General features: G+C 42.7%; 1 protein-coding gene across 1 annotated transcript; it reads left to right on the top strand.

The window, feature by feature from the left end:
• Window positions 1–849: 849 nt before the first annotated feature.
• LOTGIDRAFT_177029 (hypothetical protein) lies at window positions 850–1,203 on the top strand (the record flags this gene model as incomplete). Its single annotated transcript, XM_009048624.1, has 1 exon — window positions 850–1,203. A coding segment is annotated over one exon (354 nt), but the record flags the coding sequence as incomplete, so codon positions are not given.
• Window positions 1,204–1,226: the final 23 nt, after the last annotated feature.

The raw sequence follows: 1,226 nt of genomic DNA, 5'->3' as shown, positions 1-1,226 counted from the left end.
AAACATGTGATATTGGTATTAGAGAAAGATCAGGAAGTGTCGAGATATTAATAATTGTTATCCGGCGATTCCGAGATGAAACCGTGTATGATTAAACCGTGTTAACTAACTATATGTATATAAAGATAATTGTAAATATAATAAAAGTGTAACATGAAAATGAAGTAATATACAGTTTTGTCTCTTAATGGGATAAGGATAAGGATACAGTCAACGAGTTCCAGTGAAGTTCATTCAGTGAGCTTCTGTAAAGTTCAAGGCATGGCTCGAGATCATTCAGTGAGTTTCAGTGAAGTTCAAGGCATGGCTCGAGATCATTCAGTGAGTTTCAGTGAAGTTCAAGGCATGGCTAGAGATCATTCAGTGAGCTTCTGTAAAGTTTAAGGCATGGCTCGAGATCATTCAGTGAGTCTCTGTAAAGTTCCAGGCATGGCTCGAGATCATTCAGTGAGTTTCTGTGAAGTTCCATGCATCGCTCGAGATCATTCAGTGAGTCTCTGTAAAGTTCCAGGAATGGCTCGAGATCATTCAGTGAGTCTCTGTAAAGTTCCAGGCATGGCTCGAGATCATTCAGTGAGTCTCAGTAAAGTTCCAGACATGGCTCAAGATCATTCAGTGAGTCTCTGTAAAGTTCCAGGCATGGCTCGAGATCATTCAGTGAGTCTCTGTAAAGTTCCAGGCATGGCTCGAGATCATTCAGTGAGTTTCAGTGAAGTTCAAGGCATGGCTCGAGATCATTCAGTGAGTTTCTGTAAAGTTCCAGGCATGGCTCGAGATCATTCAGTGAGTCTCTGTAAAGTTCCAGGTATGGCTCAAGATCATTCAGTGAATCTCTGTAAAGTTCCAGGCATGGCTCGAGATCATTCAACGAGTCTCTGTAAAGTTCCAGGCATGGCTCGAGATCATTCAGTGAGTTTCAGTGAAGTTCAAGGCATGGCTCGAGATCATTCAGTGAGTTTCTGTAAAGTTCCAGGCATGGCTCGAGATCATTCAGTGAGTCTCTGTAAAGTTCCAGGCATGGCTCGAGATCATTCAGTGAGTTTCAGTGAAGTTCCAGGCATGGCTCGAGATCATTCAGTGAGCTTCTGTAAAGTTCAAGGCATGGCTCGAGATCATTCAGTGAGTTTCTGTGAAGTTCAAGGCATGGCTCGAGATCATTCAGTGAGTTTCAGTGAAGTTCAAGGCATGGCTCGAGATCATTCAGTGAGTTTCTGTGAAGTTCAAGG

The sequence above is a fragment of the Lottia gigantea genome (genome assembly GCF_000327385.1).
Source record: "Lottia gigantea unplaced genomic scaffold LOTGIsca_12508, whole genome shotgun sequence".
Lineage (NCBI taxonomy): Eukaryota > Metazoa > Mollusca > Gastropoda > Lottiidae > Lottia > Lottia gigantea.
This window is presented reverse-complemented; position numbering and strand designations above follow the sequence as displayed.